A 22333-nucleotide genomic window follows, 5' to 3' on the forward strand; every position below is an offset into this window, starting at 1 on the left:
CTTAGAGGCATTGATACGGAAACATATTAACCTTTCTTTTACAGCTGAAAAAAAAAACAGCAACAAAACAAACAAAAACATTGAAAATAAATAAAATAAAATTGAAAGACCAGCATTACAGACCGACGTTCTCTGAACAGAGGCCAGTAAAAGACTAACTTAGTTTTCATCTTGAATATGTAATGTAGAACTGTCTAGTGACCGTATAGCCAGAAAGACATTGCACCTAGTACATGTACAACTTAAGTAACGATGGGCGTTTGTTTTCTTTTCTTTTCGCTTCCACTGCTCATTATCAGCCTTTGTTTGATACTCAAATATATACATAAGGTTTTTTTACCTGTTAATAAGTTAGATTTAACCAAACTTTTGCAGACTTTGCATTGTAGATACATATAAGGCATTACTTCTTTTGTTCTTCAGTGTGATAATTCTATACCCTTTTCTGTTTGCATGATGCCTTTTGATATTTCGCCACATTATGTCTTTGCATCCTGTTAGAGCATAACTACTAGTATTACAAAAATGATATGTGTCTTGATAACAGAGGCGTTAAGCGTACCCAAATGATTGAGTATCATATTTAGCAGATATAGTTTACATTCAGTCTGTATATAACAACAACATACACATTTATTGTATTAAATATCTACTGAAAGTCTGTGCGCATGAAATGATTTTGAGTGCATATCTATAACTCTGTATATCTGTAAATATAAATCATAATGACGCATACGATATGTATGGTATTTTTGTCCATTTTATCATATGACTAGTTAACTAGTTTGTGTATATGTTAGAAATTCGCTAAATAAACAAATATCATTGAATCTTGTAGTCAAACGTTCTTTGAATACCTTAATATTACTGAAACGTTTGCAAGATCCATGCATTGTTAATTGTCATGCATTAAACTAATTTATGTCTATTTTGCAAGGTTAGAATTTACATTTACAGTGTCATAAATTGTCATGTTATTTGAGATACTGAAACAAAAATCATCCTGTAATAAAAAGAAGTAAAAGTTACGGATACATAAAAATTAATAATCAATTGCGAAATTAATTGTACACAATACAGCTGTATAAATGTTCAAATAATTGATCAATTCAAAGGTAATCTTAATGCCAGCAACACATTACCCAAGAGCCTGATTCTGAGGAAAGAGGTCTGTTTTGGTCAACACGATACATTGACGAGAAAAAGGGTTTTGAATTTATGCCCGATAATCTGCTGGCTAATATAAATTTGGACCCCATGGGCAACCCTATTGACAAAGTTAAACTTTGTAAAGAGTATATATGTCCAAACCAATCAAAATCATACAATGTCATCGGTAAGTTTTTGTTACTAGATTTTATACTTCATAACAGCAGGAGTCAAGTGCTGTAAAAAGTTGCCCCGTAAGTCACTTTAGTGTTGTTATATTTTTCTAGTCCTTCGGGATCATTGATGCAAACACTATTAAGTGTTGAGAACTGAGTACCGCTCGAACCGGTGTTAGGGGGTGTGAGGGATGTTGTACCTATTCATTATCCCCCATATACAGACTCAATCAAACCGAGTCTGCAATTTTCATGTAATTTTGTTGTGATTAATGCTTTTGAGGGATCACTTTGTTTACAGATTTTTTTATCTATAGATAAGAGAAGATTAATATGAAAATATTTCCTAATTGATCACAAATGTTTTAACATGTGCACTTTTGAGGTAATGTAAACGAACTTGTTATATTTTCGTATTCAAAAAAGATTTAAGTGACAATAGTTTACTTAAATTAATGATCGAGGAAATGTAGATATTTGCATTCTTTGAACGCCGCATTTCCTTGTTGATCCTGTTTGTCATATTCTAGAATTTTAGAACTAATATAGAAACTTGTTTCAAACAATGTGTTGATATGTGATTACTAGTGTAGCGTTTATATCATACGTAGTTCAGTTTCCCCACCTTTTAGGGATCGAGGCAAGTATTTGGGCTGAATTGATGAGAATTGAAGAGCATTATATGGCATTTCCAAGAATTCTTGTGATGGCAGAACGCGCATGGCATCAGGCTCCGTGGAAAGATATAAATGATGAAAAACAAAGAGACAAACTAAAGGAAAATGACTGGGACGAATTTGTTCAAACACTCGGTTTTAAAGAACTACCAAGACTTGAAAACAGAGGAATACGTCATAGAGTTCAACCACCTGGCACAATGTATGAACTGAAATTATTTTTTGACTTCATTTGACTATTTTATCGTCACATCATCGTTGTTTGTGCCGTTTGCAGGCCCGTACATTTCTATCAGAGATGTAATATTTCCGTTCCGTGAAGATCGTTCTCAAGACATTAGTGTTGTATATGTAGCACTTTTAGTTTCTTTTCTATTTGTCTTTTTATACGCTTTTAAACAATACGTTAGAATATGGTCTTCTTTGGTAAAAGAAGGCCATCAATAAAAACTAAAGGATGTCCTGGTTCACAGTTATGTTTAGTATTTTATTGTTAATAAAACCCTTGTTTCATCTGTAGCTTTAAATTTCTACTGGGAACATAACTTGTATCACTTATATTAAGACCAATCTCTGCGTGAATTTGTAAATAAGTGTAACTAAATTTCTGCATCTTTTGCTCTAAATAAGTGACTTCGTGCCTCTCTTGTTGAGTGTCCTGCTGCGCTTCTTGTCGGTGCTCCTGTGTTGGGGGATACGTTCATTGAATGTCGCCCTTCCTTGTCAATCTTGTTTTCATTCATAATTTTATTGGTCAAATTCCCCAAGGGTCAATGTATGAAACACATTTATTTTACAACACAAGTTAGAGTTAATAAAGATGATTACTGTCCCACTAATATTAAACTTTGGAAGTGCTATAAAATCCAAATCCCTGTTACTTGAAAATATCATTGGTAACATTTTAGTGGAAAGAAAAATACTTGTCTTTTTACAAATTGGTGTTATGAAAACATTCAAATGTAACCCCTCGCCAAGATTAGCCCGTTCAAAAAACATTATCTTTGCCTTACATCCAAAGCATGGTTACTATGACAATAGGGCCATGTAACCCTTATTCACTCATCTGAGTCTTTTTGCTCTTATTGCTCAAGTTTATTTTAGAATATTCTTATAAAATTTGGAAAAAAACCCTGAACGAAACCGTGATTCCAAAAGGATTGATTTGTTTTTCATGGTTTTGACATTGTGACATATCTTTGACTTCAAGGTCACTGGAAAGGATAGGGCCTGGTCGAACATAGGTTTGGCAGCTGTGAAATGACCAATATAATTTAGTATAGTACTCAACAATGCATAATTACCTCATAATACTATAAATTAAGATATAAATTTAAATAGGTGATTGAATCAAATTGCCGATCAAAATGATTTTGCAAATAAATTGGCAATCACTTCATCTATTAGTTATTTTATATTTTGAAATGATAAGATATTGAATATAAATAATCTTGCTCAGAAAGTAACATATTTTTACATTATTTCACATTTCAGACTAGAAGCTTGTGTCCTGAAGGCCAATAGTATGTATCCTAACCACATAATAGAAACAAGTTTAGACAAAGGGCGAACATGGGCTCAATTTTGCGACATGACACTGCAAGCCGGATCGCATTATGTGCAGCTGAGAACTAGGTCAGCAATTGTCTTAAAGTCCAAACGATCGCAATTTTATAATGTCAAACGTATTTATTTGATAATTTGTAAAGAAATGAATTATTATTGTAAATTATTTTAAAATAGTATAATTGTTTTTAAAAAGTGTGCTATACTGCAGCTGTATGAGTTATATATTTAGTTTTGCTAAAGTATGGCTTTTTATTTGATTGAATCTTTAATCTCAAACTACTTCTGTATTTCAGGTCCATTATTCTACAAAGAACGAGCAGGCCGATTTATATTAAACTACAGGTAGATGAGAAACCAGTAACAAATATGAATAATAGTGAATGGGGTCAAAACAAATGTTTAAAAACTGTTACTTTAATAAGTAACAATGAATTTAGTCAGTCTCTATCCTTTTGTAACACTAATTGTAATCAATGCTAAAATGTTTGTTTTTTTATTTGGACTAACATATATTGTATTGAATAGAAAACATATGGTTATGTTCTGTCTCAAAATAAGGAAAGGAAAACGACATTATACAACACTTAAGTTAAAATTACTATTGAACAGATTCGAACACTTTGTTTATTTTTTATGAAATCAAGTAAAATAATATTCATTGTATTTTATTCGAGTTGATGCAAACAAGGACAGGATTTAGTTTCAAAGTGTATGGCTCTTTCAGCAAATATCTTATTTCAATTTATTACAAGAAAAGTATTGATGCAAAGCATCAAAGGCGACAGCAAAATATATTTCTAGATAAAAAGTGTTGCGCACTAATTAGTGTCAGTGTTCACTTCAACTTGAACTGAATAAACAACAAAACCAAATTTAATCTTAAACTGTTGGCTGTAACTGATTTTGGCTTTGTACTTCCATTTTGAATAGTACCAGTGATCATCAATAAATGGATAGACAAAATATTAGTGCTGACTAATAAACAGTGCAGATTGAGATAAGACTACATGAAAATGTAGGCTGACCTTGATCTGCACTGACCCAGTTTACTCAACATATTTTGCAGATTAAGCATAATAATATTATTATGAGGAGTAAAAACTGATCCTTTTTGTTATGTAAGTAATGCTAAATCAGTTTGAATACTCGCACCTGTTTACTCTTAAGTGTTCTATAGAGCAATATAAGTTTCTTACAACATTCGATAACAACAAATACACAAAATATTTTCTTATAAATTTATTTCCCACTACACACGTTACTGACAGTAAATTTCCTTAATCTTGGTCACAGGTGAGGAAAAGTGGAGACAAGCTAGACAATACTAAATTTTCGATAAAAAAATTATACAAATCAAAGTTAAAGCTATATTTGACACCTGCGAACTAGTTATCAAAGATATTGCAACTGCAAAAAAATTGCTCAGCAATCATTATTTTGAAATCTCTTTGTATGATGTATCAACCAAGGATCTTGGTCAAGATCTTGACACCATTACAATTTCACAGACAACATGTGTGCAAAACCAGGGAAAAACTTAAAAATTGAAGTGCAATAGATATAAAGTTGTGTTTAATAATACATTTTACTTCAATCCAAATCTGATTAAAAAGTTTGACATAACAGTATACATAACAAAACAACGCACACGCACACACACACACACACATACACGCGCACACACACACACACACACATATACACGCACGCACGCGCACACACACATTTAATTATTAGATTGATAAAAAAAATACCAGTGTTTTTCAAAATTACATCAAATAATCAGAGTCCGGATTTTAGTAGTATCAATAAAGCGGAAATAAAGTAAAGCTGTTAAACTGAGCCCGCAATTTCATAAAAATAAATATCACACTGCACATGCTTTAAAAATACAAATATAACATACATGTATTTGTTTATTTGATTTTTAGAGATTAAGATAAAACTACTTAACACAACATGATAACAGCCCCTCCAAATGTGCCACAAAAATGGCTTTTCCTTTAAGAAACGACCCCCTTTTAATTTTTGGGCCCGCCAAAAAACCCGATTTTTTTTTTTAAAAATACTTTTTATGTTGGGGTACCCATTTTTAAAACCAAGTAACTTTTTGGGAAAAAAACATGTCTGTTTTCCCGCTGTTTTTGCAATTCTTTCATCTTTTTAAAACCCGGGAGATAGCCAAAACTTATATTAAAAAATTATAAAATCAAATTGGGATGAATCAGAGTGTCGTCTTTTTTTCATATTTTGATTTTTTGTGCGCTGATTTTTAAAGTAAAACCCTTTTTTCAAACTGGGGAAAGGGGCTGTTTCTTTCTCCCGCTCTGCACTTAATAAAACCTTTAAACCAAATTTAATTTAAATCGTCAAACTATAATGCCCTTTCGCGGAATCGTGTGTATCTTGATTAGTAATTGCCGAGGTATTTAGATCTGAGTTTGACGAGGAGCTCTCATTTGATGAGAATGATTCAAACAATGCACCTGTTTTATAATCCTAAAATAATAAACAATATGAGCTTAAAATAAAAATAAAGTATATCAGATAAAATAGTCAAAATTTTATCAACCAAAATTAAAGTAAATGTGTTAAATAATAATATTACCTCACAGAAAGAATTAATGAGTTTCGCTTCTTTTCGACTAACAAGACCTTGTGATGCAATCTTTTCATACACTGAAATGAAATCAGTCTTGTCTTTCCCATCCAGACTAGCTGATTCGCTTTCTTTAATTTCATCCTCTGCCTTCCGAAAACAATGAATAGCCTCTTTCAACAGTAATTCCGCAATGGCTGTAACAAATATAAACTATATGTGATATTTAAGTATGTTTATAAAGAGACGCCAATACAGGGAAAATAATTCACATTTTTGATAACAAGCACCTCCTTACAAAGAAATTTTAAAATTTAAACACAGATTTATTTTTAAAAGAACATAATTTTTAAAAAGGGTTTAATAAAATATACAATTTTTATTTCATGCTTTTTTTAAAAAAGGAAAAAATTAAACCGTACTTTTTATTTTGGGAAACGCCCTTCTCCCAATTGATAAAGCCCTGCCCTTTTGAAAATTTCCCAAAATGTTTTTTTTTTATCGGGTTCGTGAAAGGACACTTTTTTTAAGTGATTTTTTCATAATATTTTGCTTTTTTTCCGGTTTTTCCCTGGTTTGTCATTAAGTAAAAAAAATGCTTTGGCTTTCTCTGCTAGCTTATTGCCATATTTTGGCATTCTGTGTGTTTTCATTTTCTCATCCTTTGCCATAGATTTTTCAAATATCTGTAGAGCTTTCTCTAAGTTTTCTTTTACATTATCTGTGACACATTTACAAATAGAAAGCTGTTTACTAGCCTTTGAGAGATATATAGTGCCAATATTAAATTCGTAAACAGATAAATCAGGATGAAGATCATTTAATAAGAAAGTTTGTAGTAAATCAAATGCTTTTTGGTGATAAATCAATGCATTTTCATCATCATTCATGTCGAAGTATGTATTTCCTAATGCATTTAAAGCGATTGCGGATTCAGGAACGTTATCTGTATTCATATTACATTGGTATGATTCCCGAAAGCATTCACTTGCTTTGGTATACTCTTTATACTCCTTACAACGGAAAAATCTTCCTTTGATATACCAGAAACGAACAGCAATAGAAGTATCCTCATTGGCCATATCATTTAATATCTCATCAATTTTTGAGATTTCCTTTTCTGCATCAACAAAGCATTTATTGTCTACCATCATTCTTATTTCCTCAAGTTTCCAGAAAACATATGCTTGATATTTGCCATCAGACTTCATTTGATCCGTTATTTTTTTGTAAAGTCTCTGTTTTTCCTTCTGTGTCATTGGGAGCATATCTCGAAGTTGTATCAAATATCTATTTGTATCTGTTGTAAATATGTTATTACTGTCGTCTTTGCGTGTAGAAAGGACACTAAATAAAACTTTCAATAATGCCTGATTTTCAGAGACTTTAGCTATAGCTTTTGGGTAGTCCTTTTCTGCTTGTTGTACGTATGGCTCTAACCTTTCAATCATATGCTGACAGAAGTTATTTTGTGCCCGAGTTGAACGTTCTTCATGAGACAGGCGTGTCCTGACATACTCAAGAATTAAAGGGTGGAAGCAGTATTGTCTGTAGCATATTCTTTGAACAACCTGATGATTTATCAGTTTCATCATTATCAGTAAAGCCTCTTGATCATTTTTTTCTAAAACAGCTTTAACTATTTCTAAGTCGAATTGAGATGTTTCAACTACTGATAATGAATTCAGATGGACTCTATCGGCTTCTGTAAGAGACCGGTATGCATATTCAATACATTCTTTCATGCCGTTTTGCAGGTTTGTATTCAGAAATGACAAGTCATCATTAGATTTGTAAGATTTCACAGCAGATGATATAAGCCGAATTGCAAGCGGGTTTCTTCCGGTCATTACTAGAATACACTGGCGCTTTTCATGTTCCAATACAATCTAAAAAATAAATGTCATATTCTTTCTATATTTTTAAATAATATATAGAATTTTTGTTCACATTTTGTAATAACAGTGTACTGGAGCGTTTATTTTAACTAAAATTGATAAAGTAGGTGTATAACATGGTTACATGGCTGCAGCAAACAAAATTATGATATGATTGACCCTGAATTTACGATGGTTAAACGTGTCAGATGAAAACTATCGTATTTTAGGGGCCCAAATACATTTATCTTAGATTTTTGAAAAGAAATTGATATATTTCCTTGAATGAGCTTCCAATACTTTGATGTTCTTTATTACTGTTATTTTAAAATAAAAAACGTTATTAGAAATCATACGTACAGGGCGTATTGAAAGATTCAATAGATGTTCTGCGCTGCTTTCACTAAGAGGCTGCAGTTCCAATTGAACTAACCCGTGTATGTCTTTATCAAATTTTATTTTGGAAGTTAATCATCCATTTAATCTTAAATCATAAAAAAATAAATGATAAAAATAAATATCTAAATGTTGTGCTAAATATATACACAAATAAAAATATATGAAATATGAAAATAAGTATATATGTACAAGAATATCATATTTCTCTTAAACTGCCATACGTGCATGGGACAAACATAACATATGATCCATTACTTGAAAAACTTAATTTAAACAAGAAATGTCGAACGACACATATGCCCCCATTTCTAGCCCTTTACTCATATCATTGGTTATTTTTGTTATAGAGGCTTGCCATAAATTTGTACATGGAAAAAAAAAATAATGAAGACTTTGTTATAGTTTTCAAAATAATGAGTGGAAACCATTGTGACATTTAAGACCCCTGTGACCTTGACCTTTGAACTAGTGACCAAAAATTAATAGGTGTCATCTAATAGTTATGACCAATCAGTATTAGAAATATGAAGACTTTGTGATAAAAAGCTTTAAAGATAATAAGCGAAACAATACTACCATTCAAGGACCCTGTGACCTTGACTTTTGACCTAGTGACCCTAAAATCAATAGGGATCACTTACTAGTTATGACCAATCAGTATGTGAAATATGAAGACATTGTGATAAATAGTTTTCAAGATAATAAGCGTAAAACCATTCTGACATTTAAGGCCCCTGTGACATAGACCTTTGAACTAATGACCCCGAAAGCAAAAGGGGTCATCTACTATTTATGACCAATCACTATGCGAAATATGAAGACTTTGTGATAATCAGCTCTCGAGATAATGAGCTGAAATCATACTACCATTAAAAGACCCTGTGATCTTGACCTTTGACCTGGTGACCCCAAAATCAATAGCGGTCATCTACTAGTTATAACCAATCAGTATGTGAAATATGAAGACTTTGTAATAAATACTAAACACAATAATGAGCGGAAACCATTCTGACGTTCAAGGCCCCTGTGCACTTTACCTTTGACCTCGTGACCCAAAAATCAATAGGGGTCATCTACTAGTTATGACCAATCACTATGTGAAATATAAAGAATTTGTGATAAATAGTTATCAAGATAATGAGCGGAAACCATTCTGACATTTAAGGTCCCTGTGACCTTGACATTTTACCCTGTGATCCCAAAATCAATAAGACTCATGTTCTAGCTGTGACCAATTACTATGTGAAATATAAAGACTTTGTGATAAATAGTTTTTAAGACAATCAACAATTCACATTTTTTGATCACCAAATAAAGTCTATTTATTATGAAAATAAACATATAAAACATTATTGCTGTTCTCATATATTTAGATAACTGAAGATGCATTTATTATACATGTATATCAACAAAGTACTCAATCTTAACAAATTGACAAACTAGATTTCCGAACTTATTCGTATCACTGAATGTATAATTTACCGGCATGTTTGCTGGACTATCGAAACATCTTTTCACAAATTCATTTACTTCACCACGTTCACATTCATACATATCCTCGATGTTATCAAGTACTATACATGTATCTTGAAAGAAAATACATTTGTGGTTCATCAAAAAGAGAACTATTAAGGTTGCATACGGAATCCTGTTGGGGCCATTTATAATGTCGCCGTCGCGTTTTCACGGTCGACACACGACAACGCGAAATGACATAGCAGTATCAATAAGTAACACCCGACAATCTCAAACGACGGTGACAAATTCAAACGACAATGTCGCGATATCCACTTTAAAATATCGCCTATAAAAGCGCGATAAATCGCGTTGTCACTTCGCACTGTCGAGTGTCGTATCGCATTGTCGCTATGTCACTTCGCTAGTCGCGATGTCACTTCACGTTGTCGTGTGTCGACCCTGCAAATGCGTCGGCGACATTATCAAACGACACTCGACAATCGCAAACGACGCTCGACAATCCGAAGCGACATTTTCTAATGTCATATTGTATGTCCCATGTCGCGGTTTTGTTTGGGGGTCGACACACAACAATTGCAAACGACATGCGACAATATCGCTATGTCATTTCGCGTTGTCGTGTGTCGACCAATGAAAAAGCGACGGGCATCCAAAAAATGGCCCAAAGGATTCCCCTTTGTTGCAATAATTTTTGGGTTTAAAACAAAAAAACGATAATTGTTTTAAACACACACGTAAATTATCTTTTAATGGGAGAAATAATTGTTTATTTATGCGTGCTTCATTTTTCAAAGGGATATACAATATAGTATATTAAAAGTTTAATCCCAAAACAAAATTTTAAAATTTTTTTTTGGGATTAAAAAAAATTAAAGTATGTCTTAATTCAGGGCCCTTGTTTTTCTGAATTTGGGAGTTTTTCAAATTTGGGCGGAAAACCCTTTAAACAACTGAAAAATTTTAATTTTTTTTAATTTTTTGATTTTTTTATTTGAACCCAAAAAAATAGACTCTTTTTTAATTTGGGAAAAAAAATGTGAAAGAAAAGTAAATGTTTTTTAAATTTTTCTTAAATTAAACATGCGCAAGTTATATAGTAACTTAATAAATAGTTTTTTTTAATAAAGTTTTGTTATTAAGCCTATAATATCCCTATAAAGACATAAACTCATTTAGATAAAATTTTGTTATCATATGCAAGTTTTATTGAAAAATATGGTAACCACTCATAGAATAAAAAAGGGACCAATATACATTGTCCCAAAAAGCCGAAAAATTTAAATTGGAACTGTATGTCAGTCTGATAGATAATGTTCATGGACGGTCACGATAAGTGAAAGTTAACGTCCACGTCCCTAAAATCGGCATAATCATAGTTTCAAATAAGATAATTGTGAAATTTTAAATCATATTTATATAAAGGAGCGGTCTTAAGCATGTAGATAAAGGATTGGTTTTTAACAACGTCTTTTTTCAAGTATTTCTAACAGTTTTTCGTTTGATAAATCCTAATTGCCTATTGACATGAAGTCTCAGAATTCTTATAGGAAGTAAATTTGTTTTGAAAAATGACAAAATTACAAATTAATCATTAACTTAATGGCTTTGTATAAGTACTCATAAATTCAATTTGGAATTATTAATGTTTATTAAAAATTGAATATATAATTGAATATATACAATATACCGGTAAAGATACTTAAATGGCAACAAGATAAAGTAATGGTTATAAATAAAACGATAAAATATTCAAATGTAACAATACTAATATTAATATTTCAATTATATTTGCGTTTAAAAACAAAATGTGCATGTTCAACATCTAATTTATAAACTGAATTTAAAAATAATGAATATTACCACATGTAATGCTCTTTAGCTGATACATAAGTTCTCTCGTCAAAGCCATAGTATCACAGCTTGTTGTATAGACTTCAAACTTTGCAAGCATACGTTTGATGAAATCAACAAACTTTGTTACCTGTCTATAAAACAGCATTTTAATTTTGAAAACGACAATCATTGAACTTATATACTTTATCTGTACTACATAAAAATCTACAAAAATAGTCATCACACAAAAATATTAAAATATTACAAGACTTATTTTGACGCAAAGGATACGAGCAGTTTGAAGAGACAAAAAAATTGAAGAGACTATGTCACTTGCCAATGCCAATGACAATGTTACATATCGTAACAACATCTGCAAATATGACGTCAACAATGTCTATATCCGTGCACATGTTTACATTCATAAAATGGTTTGTAGTCAAAATTAGTGCCATTCATGTTACGTTAACAGAAGATAAAATATATTCTGTTAAATAAGTACTTGGCTGTATATCCCTATATGTTGGATGATGTAATTGATAAGTGTATAGACCTATGTAATTCATTGATCTATAACATATGTTTTCTAGGTCGCGGTTAGTGCATTGTATTGTTTGGTGAACAGATTTTTTTAATTGATAAAATGCTTTTATACCAGCAAAATTCAATTATCGTGGTGTCTAAAATTTTCGTTAAGTCTATATTTATGATTTTCAAATGATAGAAACATATTCAAGAACGAAGTGATCGAGACATCTTTTAGTACTTTCATATCAAATTTTTGTAGTGCTAGGTAGCGTGTAATCTTTGTCATGTTAAAACCTAAACAGTTTTCTGCGAAGTTGTATCAAAATAAATCTTTTACCTACATTTACATCCAACTGAATTGTAAGCCGGGTACGGATGTTAACCAATTTAGTGAAAAAAATATGAAAAATTGTAATGTTTAGTACACATAAATCTGATCCTTTTTTTACCATATCAATGAAAACTATGCTAGAAATCATGAACAAAATCAGTGTTTACAAATGATACATGTTTGCATTAAATAAAGTCATGAATAATGTTAAATGTATTTTGATCTTCCCTTGTCATATCTTAAACTGAACTAGAAATCATTTACACAAACTATTTTAGTTTGTGATATAATAAATTATTTTTGATTTTAAATATACCCTCTACAATATGCACAAGCACGTCCTGACTAGTGATATAATATTGCTACCTTCCAAAGAAGGATGTAAACTTGACACAAGATATTGAGGCAAACAGCCTGGCAGCTTTCATTAAAGCATAAACATGAATTGGTTGATCATTTTACAGAGTTTAGAACAAAAAACCAAGTTAACCAATTAAAAGTGCATTCTTTATCAGCTTATAACTGTAATGAGCTAGAAGGTAATGTACAACAACATTATATTAAAGAATATTGTAATTGAAGATTCACTTAAAGAAATAAATGTCTTATATGGATACCATAAAGTTTCTAATGGAATGAAAATGAACAGCATTCACTTTCCTGTTTCGTTTTTTTAAACGTGTATCATTAGTTTCCCACTATTTTGGAATCAAGAAAGGAACTCTGTTTAAGTCCAAAAGCCTTAAAACATAAAAAAACGATTTTTAAATATATCAACTTGGGCACTTAAAACAGAGTGGCATGCAAAAATGATCAAGACATATTAAATTAAAATCCCGTTTTGAGCGATGTTTGAATTAAATGCGTTAAACGCTTTTCATATTTGGTTCATTTTTCATAGCTAAGAACAATAATACTAATTAAAAAAAAACTAGTGAGCGAACTAATTAAAATTTTGCGCCTAAACATATATCTAATGTTATTTGAAACTTGAGCAAATTTCCAGCTCTCTCCTATGGAGGAGCGGAGTTCATTTAAGAAGGTTTATCTCGTAACCGTTGAAAAAATGAATGTGAATGATCATCAACACATAGCCAAAGGGAAATAAGTTATAATTGGCTATGTCTAATTAAAAATATCTGAAAACAGATATCAAAACATAATTTCCATGATCTGATAAAATACTTTAAAAAAAATTGTTTTAAAAAATATATGCATACAAAGAAATAAATGTGCATTAAAATGCAGTCAAAAGTGTGCGATTTCTTGACAAATTGATACGCAATCATATCAATTATTACAATTCGTATAATGCAAATGTTGATGACTTGTGAATAAATTGTTTCTACATTGTGTTCTTTATTTGTTTTCGTTACTCTGTCTTTTATGACATAAATGTTTCGGCATGGCATTTACCGAAACTGAATATTTAGAGGCAATATATTCATACAGGCGGACTTATGTAAAATTTAGTTGAAATCGTAATATTATTTGATCGGTCTGACTTTTAGCCTGTGATAAGTCTTTGCAACCAGTATCGAGCCGAAGCAGTCTGGACTTCAGTGCGCAATTATCTTAATGATTTAATTTCTTTTGCAAGGGAATATCATAAAACATTCCTCATTTTTTCTTAACAGTTATAATTTTATCTTCTGTTTCCATTGTTCCTTAAAACTTTGTCATTTAAAACCTTTTTTACAGTGGAGTAAGGCGTCGACTTGATTAATGGTCCATTGTTTAATTACGCAACAAGATTAAATATCTTGATTCTAATTTGTTTATTTAACATATCTTTTTGTAAAATTATTCTAATATTTTGAAACATTTTAACTCACGTCTTTTGACATTGGCATAATAATACCAAATTGTGAAGAAAAAAAACACATCTACAATATGAATTCATGAATGCAAAGATTCGCGAGTGGCAAAGCAAGATATTATCTCGAGCAAAAATAAAAAAAGTATGAAATAACAATAAAATATACTTACTTTAAATCAAACTTTAATATTGTAGTATTGCGAGAAAAAAGTTTCTCAGATATTTCGTTTGCAAGTAAAGTCTTTCCAAGTCCACCCATTCCATAGATCCAAATACCTTTTAAAAAAATAATAACCATATGGAATTATTTTTTATATTTTACCTTGTAATAATTTATGTCTGTATATTATTACTAAGTCAGTGACATTCATTCATATTATATTCATCTCAAAATGTGTAAAATAAGTTAAACCCTATGAATCAGATCTTTGCAGCGAACCATTGCCCGCATCTATCGTCACAAACCGAACTCAACTTTTGTTTATTTCCCCGTAAAAAGGAATATTTACAATAGATATCAGTATAGAAACTTGTTTCTACTGTCTTATATTATTGAGTATAGAAATTAATTGCACATTTCTGAAAATAATGACATGCATTCTTTGTTAAACGTAGTCTCATCTATACATATAATACATGGACACAAGTCATATACGATGAGAAATATGACAAGTCATGTCCCAATTCTTTTATGTACGCCGACTTTAGATAAGTTGAGGCAACATGATTTTATGCGCGTTAGACATTTAACTATGCACTGAAACAACTAAAATATTTCGAAACAAAATTGAAAGATTAGAGTTGAGAAAATAATTGCTAAATGCAATAGTTAGGTTTTAACATAATAAATATAAACATAAAACGCATTTAAGACATCAATGATCGCGCGATACTTCATTCTAGCTGTAAATATGATAACTTACGGTAACAATAAAACATTTAAGTAAAATTGTCATAAAGCATTGTTTTTTTATATCTCATGTTAAGTTTTGTTGCAACAAAAGAAAATAATAAAAACAAGGAAAAAAGATTGTAAAAAAGGAAATTAAATCCATCTAGATTACAAATGTTTGATTGTTCTAATGGTAAATAACTTTTGAACTACATGTATCTAAAACTGGGTACACTTTAGACTTCGTGCAATTTCTCTTACATTCAATACATGTACTTGATGCTATTTTCATAACTATAGATAAAGACAATAGCAGTACAATTAACTGACATTTCATCGCTTAGATATCCCCTAAATCCCTGGTCATTGCACAGAGCTATATTTGATATAAGTCTCTGGCGACCCTTCGGCCATGGTTTGACTCTACATTTTATTCCTCGTTTGTCTTTAAAAAATGGAAGAACAGAAAGAAATCTGCGACATTTCATATGTATAATAGCAATTCTTCAAAAGTCAAGGCTGCGACTTTATGTTCCTCACAGACGTCTCGCGGCGAGTAGTTGCAATTTTTAGCCGCGACCTTTTGCGTAAAGACATTTCCCGGTATAAAAAGTCGATGCTTAATGCTCAAACTCGACTTTTTGCAAGGTATGCATTAAACCAAAATATCACGGATTATAATGGTCTCAATCCACTTCCTAAAGTAGGCATATGTTTGTGTAGTTTAGTATACTATGTTTACAGAAACTATTTCGTTTTTTTTACGACAGAAGAGACACAAAACTCGAGAGTTTCTATAAGCCGCGACATTTGATACAATTACGGTATAAAATCTCGCAGATTGCCCTCGACATTTTATAAACTGACTGTAACATTTCTTGCGGCTTTTAAAAGAACACTACCGACCACGATTGTACTGAATGACCGATGGTCAGTTATCACCATAACACCATTGAACTAACTACGAAAACACGTGTTTACATGCCAAAGCATTCTATCAAACTCTGGTATCAAAGATACAAGTCTATACTAAGTTTAACTCACGTGATTAACGAGCATATCATATTATACAACTACCATAGTTCAGTTCTTGATATTGTTTAATAATATGAAAATGACTTCCATTACATTTTCGTGAAATTCGCGCCGTTTTAACACTTTCCACCAAGGGAGCTCTTTGCGTGATAGCACCTTGCGTGATTTAAGTCTTAACTCAAAATAAGCCCAGGTGTGCTCCTGCAGGCTGTTTTGTTGTTATGATTTATAATAATCAAGAATTCACAAAATAGTGATATAACCTAAACACGAGTATACTCTACAAGATGCAAATTTATTCTTTTAAAGTCCCTAACATCGAGAATGTGCATAGCATATATTATAAACTGGCTAATCAGCTTATAATGCTACATCTTCCTTCTTTTGAAATAAAAATAAAAGTGTGCAATAATATATCATCATCATATAAATACTAAATAATTCACGACTAAATTTTATTTTTTTTAAGCAAAATGTTCGAGCATTTGATATCTCCATGAATATTTTTTTCATGCATCATTTTTAATTATTTTGTAAACAGTATTACTTATTAGGTTTCACTTGTGCGATAAAGTAAATTATTATCTACATTTTTGTCTGGGTTCAGAGTGTGGGAAAGGCTGAATTAATTACTTCATGATATTTAGGCTGTGATTGGGAAATTGCATTATTTTCCGAAATTAGTGATGAATGATTTTGCTCATAATGGGTTAAACTAGCTAATCAACTTATATAACTACACATGCTACACAGCAGAAAATCCGTGTATGTTTGTTTCAATATCGACATTCTACAGTAATAAGTAGTTAATAATTTCCATTGTCAGTATGTTAAGGAAATTGATGTTAACATGTACAAGAAAGAAATATGAAAATTAATACTTTAAGAAAATTGTCATTTTATCGCGTTATTGAAATAACGTATCTATGATCTTAGAGCTAAAATATACCTTTGTTCTTTGTATTGGTCAACGCGTCGATTGCTTGACTTATTTCTTTTTCTCGTCCAATGATATTTGAACAACCTAACCTTCTTCTGTCATGACTGTAGTCACTTATCATTTGTCTAAAACTTTTGCCTTCATATATATGCTGATTTGTATATCCGAAAATATGTTCGAGAGTTGACAATATGTCTTCGAAAAACATACAATTTTCTAATGCATTAATGAGGTCCTTTGCGCTACGGATATCACCATTCCTCTCCCAGTATGATTTTATTGTAGGGTCAATGAGAAATATAACCTGTAAAATATATTTACTTTAACCGTTATTGAACAACAACAATGCGTAAGTATGAAAATTTCTACCTTTTCTGAAAGAAATAAACATAAATAGTTAATGAAAACTAAAGTCTGCAATGTGTAATAAAGGCCCGTGTTAGTTTCACATTTACTGCTGTTTATAGCACATTGCTACAAATGGGGACTTGCACAGTTGTGTGTTAAAAATTAAGACTGGGGAACAACTGTGTGTACATATATTTCAGCCTTTGGTTATAAACATAAAATACTTCAAATGCCTGACCCAACAGCATCTTTTTTGGTGAAAAAATCGTTGCAGGGATACAACAATGACAAGAAACAAATAGATCAATGGCTTCCTATAACAACTGATATTTTACAGAAACTATTACATTCCTTAAGATATACCAATTCTTCCTATTTTCACCGCTCATTGTTGAAAGCCATGTATTTGGTAGCTTCCCATGCTTTTCTACACATTAGAGAAATTACTGTCTCAAACAAAAATTCGGAGAACAATCTTTTCATAACTGATGTTAAGTTTATTTATTCTAACTCTAAAATCCAAGGTTTTGAACTATATATGACAACTTACAAACACTATCATGGAGCAGCTAAGGTCTTATTCATTAAACAGAATGGTTCATTAATTTGTCCAGTTAGTGCTTTAAATGAATATTTGCGATTACGAAAAGCGTCGACTGGGCCACTATTTGGATTCATGGATGGCACTCCGGTTTCTAGGCTATTTTTTAGCACACAACTGAGATTATCTTTGAACTGGGCTGGTTTAGACCCAACAAAATACAAAGGGCATAATTTTAGAATTGGAGCTGCCTCCACTGCAGCACAACAAGGTTTTTTCAGAAGAAAAGATTGAACTTATAGGCAGATGGTCATCTAGTGCATTTAAAAAGTATATAAGAATTCCAATGTTACAAGTGTAATTAATGGCAAATGGATAGCAGTCCTTTAACAAATGCATAATATGTTTTACATGCATTAATTGTCAGCAGCATTCACAAGATTTGTAAAAATAATTTGTTAACTTTGTTTTCATAAGGACAAGGGCCTTTGACATATAGCCATAGTCATTCTGCTTTGATACCATTTTCTTTCAAATTAATATGATCTCAATGTACAACTTTGCACAAATAATGCAAATAATTTGTAAACATGTGTTTTTCTAGCATAACAACAGTCACTAAATTAAGTTATGTTATGGGGACAGGGACCTCTGACAGTAAGGTGTTTTCAAACAATATATATTTGTTAAACCATTGTGCCAATTTGAAGTACCTGGAGTTTTTGCTATTTAACACTTTTCCTTTTCAATCTTAAATATCCTTGCACCAGAATGCACATAATCCTTTTTTGTGTATTTTTCAAGGAATGGCGGCATTTATTACAATCACAACATCATTTTCTGTCATGGGGACACGGGCCTCTGACAAAAACTTGTTTTCCAACACAGACACTCACTTGTAAGTTTGTGCCAATAATATGTAATATGTTCATATTACGATATTAGAATTTGTATGTCTCTTGTTATGTACATAATGTTCAATTTTAAATTCATGATTATTCCTTTGTGTTGAGGTAAATTAAAACTTTATGTTTTAGGTTAAGATGTCATCATGGTTATATTTTAATTGTATCAATTTAAGATCTATTTGGATATTACACATATGGTGATATCAGTAGACAGCTTTACTTTAAAAAGGTAATTTTAATAAAGACAGCATTTATTTCAGTCACAAGTTTACTTTATGTCATGGGGACAAGGGCCTCTGACATACAAGGTGCCTTCTGACACATACAGCTAATTAAAATCCATTGTGCCAATAAAAATGTTGTCTTATATTAGGTAGTTTAGTTATCATCTTGTGATGTACATATTTTTAATATTCTTGTTTGCTTTCTTTTTTAACTTTTTTTCATTAGCATTGTTTCAGACATTTAAAGAATGATTTTGTTTGTCCCCTTTTACATGACTAGTCAATTTCATTAAAGAAGTTTTGGTTGGGGGAATATTGTTTTACACAATTTGTGGCAATATTCTTAGAACCCAACCTTTGATAATTTTTCGGGATATGTGTGTATATAATTTTATATACATTTTTCAGAAATGTTTGCTTGCTTTGTATACAATTTTATGTTATATTATAACTTTCATATCAGCATTGTTTTATATGTTTATATGTCATTTATTATTAAATGGCCATTTCACAATTTTATGTTAGCTTGATAACTTTCATATCAACATTGTATTTTATGTTTTTCCGTCATTTATTATTAAATGGCTTCAATTTCAAAGTGTAGTTGTTATTCTTGAAAATGATCAAACAGAGAAAACTTCTTCAGGCAAAGATACAACAAATTGAAATGTTGACATAAAACTTAATTTTTACTCTTTTTTTGTGACGTACATAAATGCGTTTCGTCATTTAATACCAAAAAACAACAACAAACCCTTTCCAGTTCATCAGGTGTCAGCTCATCGTCAAGTTTCTGCTTGATTTTTTCCCAAACATCCCTAGTGTCCATCGCATTAAAATGATGATCTAATTCCATCATATTGTCTGTAATAACTTTAATTGTTGTGAATATTGTCTCATAAGTTTAGTTATTCAATTTCTTAAATGTATAAATTGATTTTAGTGTTATGTGATCACTTCATGTAATTTTTTGATCCGTATTATATACCTATAAATTTTCACCTTAAAATAAATGCAAATCTTGACGCGCGAATACCCTTCAACGGATAGAAAAATACGTATTATGCTAGTGACAAATACGGTTCCATATATGGAAGTGCCGGACTATTTTTCACGTTTGTTCCCATCTTAGCTGTGTATATATAACGTAACATATGACAACGGGAACCAAAACTTTTGAAGGCGTGGCCTCATTTAAAAAAAATACGAATTAACCCGTCATTCGTTAGTTTTATTTCTTGACAGCTATAAATAACTTATAGAATGTTAGTAGGTATATAATAAGAGGATAATTATGTTGTTAAAGCTTTCTGAGCTACTCGCAGCAGGGGAATATTATATCCCGCTCGACCTTTGGTCTCTAACGCTGCTTGTAGCTCAGAAAGCTACTAAAACATAATATTCCGTATGTACCTATTATTATACTCGAAAAATGGTTATTAATATCATCTGTATACACGAACTTGTTAACGTCTCTTGTATTGAGTTTAAATGTTTATCAAATACAGAAACTTGATATCTTACAATATTTAAAATACACAATTACGTGCCGTTTACTTAATTCATTTTCAAACTTCTTAAAGCAAAAAGTTGAATATACATGGAAAAAGTAAAATAGACTTACCGACAGTGAATAATACTTTCTCTTTAAGTTTAAGTTTTTTTATAACAATCTCTCTAAAAATGATATATAAAAAATTCACATTGAGCTTTTTGTCACCTATTTATCCACAGGAACAAATATATTGTTTTAGCATATGAACTAACACTACTAGTACATGTTTTGTAAAGTAATAAAGCATTGCCAAAAGCGGAAGTAGTGTTAAGTGGAAAAATGTACTTGAACTCACTTTTCGCTCAACGTGTTTAAACTATAAGATAACGTGTTTACATAACTTTTGATTAAACTTATTATATGATAAAGACTATATTGAATACATTCCGTTTAAGTTTAAACATGTCACCTAACACGCAGGTAAACTGTGGCTTGTACAATTTATTTTAAATGATGATCAATAGAGGATATCGATATATTGTAGGCAATGTCTGTAATACATAAATACGGGTGAGTTATTGATAGTGCATACAGCGTTGTCTTTTTTTAACGTTTGCCAATTTATTAACAAAAAATGGTCTTGATAAATTTGTTTTTGAATGTGAAATCTGAGACGTTAAAGCAGATATCTAAGACGTACTATTTTGCCAGAAAATTATCCGAACATGTTACGAATGTATCTAACCGTTACATTATAATGACTTTGTATGAATTTTAACAGTTAAATCGACAACATTAAAAACAACAACGTGGTGCTCTTAATTTGGCCGTTATGATGAGTATAGGCTGATTATAAATAACAAATGTGGCCACTCTTAGTACATGGTTGTACTGGTATTCCTCGACAAGAGTCAATATGAATGTATGCAGTCTATGTTTGATGAGGGTCTATTCGGCCGTTAAGGTACAAAAGGCAATATTTCGTTATCGGATCCCCGACATGCCACAAGGCATGCCCTTAAAGGGTTTATTTTGACGCACAAAATGATGATAATTTACCTCCTGCAATTTCCAGTCTTTGCCTGCTTTGTACCACCTCTCTCTTCGGCTTCAATTATGACATCACCAGCTATCTTCATACGAAACAAGTCTTGACGCCTTATACATAACACCCATAAAAACTGGCCGTCATATACGTTGCAAGTGACAATAACTGACAAAGGTTACAATATATACAAATGTACTCGTATCATCCGCACCATCATTGCTAAAAATCTTATGAACCTTTTCTCAAAATAAATGGTTATGTTGCAACTCTAAGAATATTTAACTTGATAACTTTTTGTAGTTCTGTTGATGCTCTTTGTCTAAACTCATAGCAGGATTCTTAATATCGATATAGAACAAATAACTAGTTCTATAGTTCTATCTAAGTATAAGATAAAACTATACTTTAAAATATTGAGTTTAAAATCTTCATGAAGGACAAACAAGTAATGGATACGGATACGTTT

At 31.2% G+C, this 22333-nt stretch overlaps 2 protein-coding genes across 2 annotated transcripts in view; one reads left to right on the forward strand and one right to left on the reverse strand.

The window, feature by feature from the left end:
- LOC132740779 (uncharacterized) overlaps positions 1-22301 on the reverse strand; it is a 37438-nt gene extending 15137 nt beyond the window's left edge. Inside the window, exon 1 of the mRNA XM_060728767.1 lies at positions 20949-22301. The gene's annotated coding sequence lies outside the window, so the exon portion shown is untranslated. The remainder of the gene's footprint in view (positions 1-20948) is intronic.
- LOC132740782 (N,N'-diacetylchitobiase-like) lies at positions 1310-3917 on the forward strand. Its single transcript, XM_060728770.1, has 3 exons — positions 1310-2204; positions 3497-3687; positions 3865-3917. Exons 1-3 carry the CDS (start codon positions 1987-1989, stop codon positions 3915-3917), a joined length of 462 nt encoding a protein of 153 aa, XP_060584753.1. The 5' UTR covers positions 1310-1986.
- Positions 22302-22333: the final 32 nt, after the last annotated feature.

The sequence above is a fragment of the Ruditapes philippinarum genome, unplaced genomic scaffold (assembly GCF_026571515.1).
Source record: "Ruditapes philippinarum isolate M1 unplaced genomic scaffold, ASM2657151v2 ctg6301_1_1_1_1, whole genome shotgun sequence".
NCBI lineage: Eukaryota > Metazoa > Mollusca > Bivalvia > Venerida > Veneridae > Ruditapes > Ruditapes philippinarum.

What these genes read in the sequence shown, in the direction of transcription:
- LOC132740782 (XM_060728770.1), top strand. Translation starts at nt 1,987, where the DNA reads ATGAGAATTGAAGAGCATTATATGGCATTTCCAAGAATTCTTGTGATG. An exon ending in GTTCAACCACCTGGCACAAT is followed by an intron (nt 2,205 to 3,496) that starts GTATGAACTGAA and finishes TTCACATTTCAG; the next exon opens with ACTAGAAGCTTGTGTCCTGA. An exon ending in GCAATTTTATAATGTCAAAC is followed by an intron (nt 3,688 to 3,864) that starts GTATTTATTTGA and finishes TCTGTATTTCAG; the next exon opens with GTCCATTATTCTACAAAGAA.